At 57.9% G+C, this 2,451-nt stretch overlaps 1 protein-coding gene across 1 annotated transcript in view; it reads right to left on the bottom strand.

Annotated features, from left to right (window-relative positions):
* Positions 1–680: 680 nt before the first annotated feature.
* Positions 681–2,451, bottom strand: part of LOC104412505 (transcription factor CP2-like) — a 3,418-nt gene continuing 1,647 nt past the window's right edge. Inside the window, exons 3-6 of the mRNA XM_010023244.1 lie at positions 2,308–2,414; positions 1,286–1,428; positions 849–900; positions 681–718 (exon numbers count right to left, since the gene is read on the bottom strand). Coding sequence (XP_010021546.1) covers positions 681–718; positions 849–900; positions 1,286–1,428; positions 2,308–2,413 — 339 coding nt within the window. The 5' untranslated portion in view covers position 2,414. The remainder of the gene's footprint in view (positions 719–848; positions 901–1,285; positions 1,429–2,307; positions 2,415–2,451) is intronic.

Raw genomic sequence — 2,451 nt, 5'->3', positions numbered from 1 at the left:
CTGCAGCCAAGAACCCCAGAGCAAACTCGTTCACTGGTTCTTTATCCAGCTCTGCGTCACTCCATGGTTTGCTCCAGCTTTGTACACCCAAATCCATATGGAAAAGTTCCTGACATCCCCCCCATCTTTGCATGGGAAGGGGGACGGCACCCATGGAGACAGGGCCACTTTGGGGTGGGTGGAGAGGCTAAACCCACCTTTGTCTAACAGATGCGTTGTAGTATTAAATGAAAGCTTAATAAAGTCCTTGAAGACCCCCTCCCAGCCCTCCCCCACCACAGCACGGAGGGTATGAGCCCTGCTCAGCTCAGCACATGCTCAGGGGCCAGTTGGCTTTGTTGGGCCTCTTGAATTCGTGTTCTCTGCAGTCTGAGAGTGTCACTGATGCTCCTCAGAAGAGCTGAGCACCTTTGGCACAGGCAAAAGCCCTCAGCACGTCTTGGGTCCCAGTCTCTACTTAGAGCTACACAAAAGTGTGAGCTTCAAGCCTCACAGCACGTTCCCACCAGCCAACAGAAGCAGGAGGAGGTCGAGGTCCTCTGTGAGCAAGAGCCAAGGAATCAGAGGCTTTCCAGAGGGTGCTCCTGAGTTCCCAGATCTCTGCTCGTGTCCTTGTGCTGGAAGTGAAGGGTCTTCACATGTGACGAGAGGATGGTGAGAGCTCCTCAGCCTGTCCCCTCCTATTTCAGGATGATGTGGTAGCTCTCATTGGTCTCAGCTGCAAGGGAAGCAAAGGGCATGAGCCACCCCCATGGCCAAGAACCCCCTGGGCTGAGGGGATCCCACACAGGAGCTCCCCCAGGAAGGGCAGGAGGGAAACAGAAGCTGGAGCCTGGGCATTTACACACCTTTCATGGTGTCCAGAACGAAACAGGATTCATCTTGGAAGTTCTGGATCATCTGGAAGAAGCCATAAGAGCCAGTTTAGCCCGAGGCTGTGTCCGAACACAGCACAAGTGCCTCCCAGCCAAGTGAGGGCTTCATCTTCCACCATCCAGCCGTGGGCACAGAGTACTGAAGGGGCTGGAAGCTGCTCAGGCAGGAGCTCAGTGCTCTGGGAGGTAGGAAAGGCACCAGCCAGAAACACTGTTCCCTTCTCCAGCTCTCCAGAACGGAAGCTCTGACCCAGGAAGCAAGGAGAGAACCCCTCCGGTTCCGGGGTGCAGGTCTGAAAGCCAAGTCTTCCCCCCTGCCTGGCTGAGGGAACCCACCCCTGAGCCTGGCTGAGCCCAGGGGGAGCTGCTCACGCCTGAGGAACCCCGTGGGTGCACCCAGAGGCTGTCACCTCGTCACTGATGAGCACGTGGATCCCCGTGGGCCCCTGCTTGTAGATCTGGCTGATCTGTTGGGAGGAGATGCTGAAGAGCTGGGCCAGCTTCTCGGTCAGCTCCACTGCTGTCAGCTCCTCCAGGTAGATGGCATGGTACACTGTGAGGAGAAGAGCTCTTCTAGCAGATGCCAGCCATGGTTTGGTGTCCACACCATGGATGCAGTTGCTGCTGTGCCTGCCGTGCAGAGCAGCAGCTTTCCAAGCCCAAGCTGCAGCACGTACGAGCCCTGCAGTGCTCTTTACTGGTACAGTCTTTGCCCTAAAAAGCTGCTGTTTCCACTGACAGCAGCTCAGCAGCGTTTTGTACCGGTCCTGGGGGGTTCTCCAGCCCTGCCCCAGCTTCTCCCCTGCTCCCCCACTCCCAGCAGGCAGGTCCTGGGGGAAGGGAGAGGATCCACCTTGGAGCAGGGCAAGGAAAGGACGAGCTGCTTTGCTTCTGCACTCGCTCCCGTTATCACAGAGGTGATAACCCAGCTCCAGCTGCTCCACAAATGTAGGTCATTCCCTGTTGTCTGGGAATGCTGGATCCCTACAGGAGCATCTGTCAGCTCCGAGCAGGCAACATGGCAACAGGCAGGTTCTGCAGCCACCCGTTGGGTGGGCAAGGAGACGATCAGCTGGGTAGGACCAGGGCAAGTAACAAGGGTTCACCCTCATCTTCTGGCACCCTTATCCCTCTGTCTGCGACACCCCCTGCACTGGGTTGCAGGGGAGGAGAATGGCAGCAGCCAAAGACAGGAGCCACAGGCCCTCTTGGAGCTGCTGTGCAGGCTCTATGAGCTCTAGTAACACCAAGAGGAGCCTTTGGCCAGCCCAAACCCCACAGGCAGTGGTGTGGGGACGAGGGGATCAGAGGTGCTGAGCACCCCTGGGCAGCAGGAGCAGGGCTGGAAACAGCCTCAGGGGGTTGGTTTGCTGAATTAACCCCCCCTGGCCCTGCTGCAGTAGCCCAAGCCCAGGTGCCCCCAGCCCCTTACCAAAGAAGGTGCTGGTCACTGTGTCCCCATCCTCATGCTTCTGCTGGAGGTCCCTCAGCTGCTGGGACTCCTGGCACACGTAGATGGTCAGTCTGGGCCGCACCATCCTGTGGACAGCGCAGGGAGTGAACATCAGATCTGAGC

Source organism: Nestor notabilis, unplaced genomic scaffold (genome assembly GCF_000696875.1).
Source record: "Nestor notabilis isolate BGI_N333 unplaced genomic scaffold, ASM69687v1 scaffold16891, whole genome shotgun sequence".
Classification (NCBI taxonomy): domain Eukaryota; kingdom Metazoa; phylum Chordata; class Aves; order Psittaciformes; family Psittacidae; genus Nestor; species Nestor notabilis.
The sequence above is the reverse complement of the archived record's forward strand: the minus strand, read 5'-3'. Positions and strand labels throughout refer to the sequence as shown.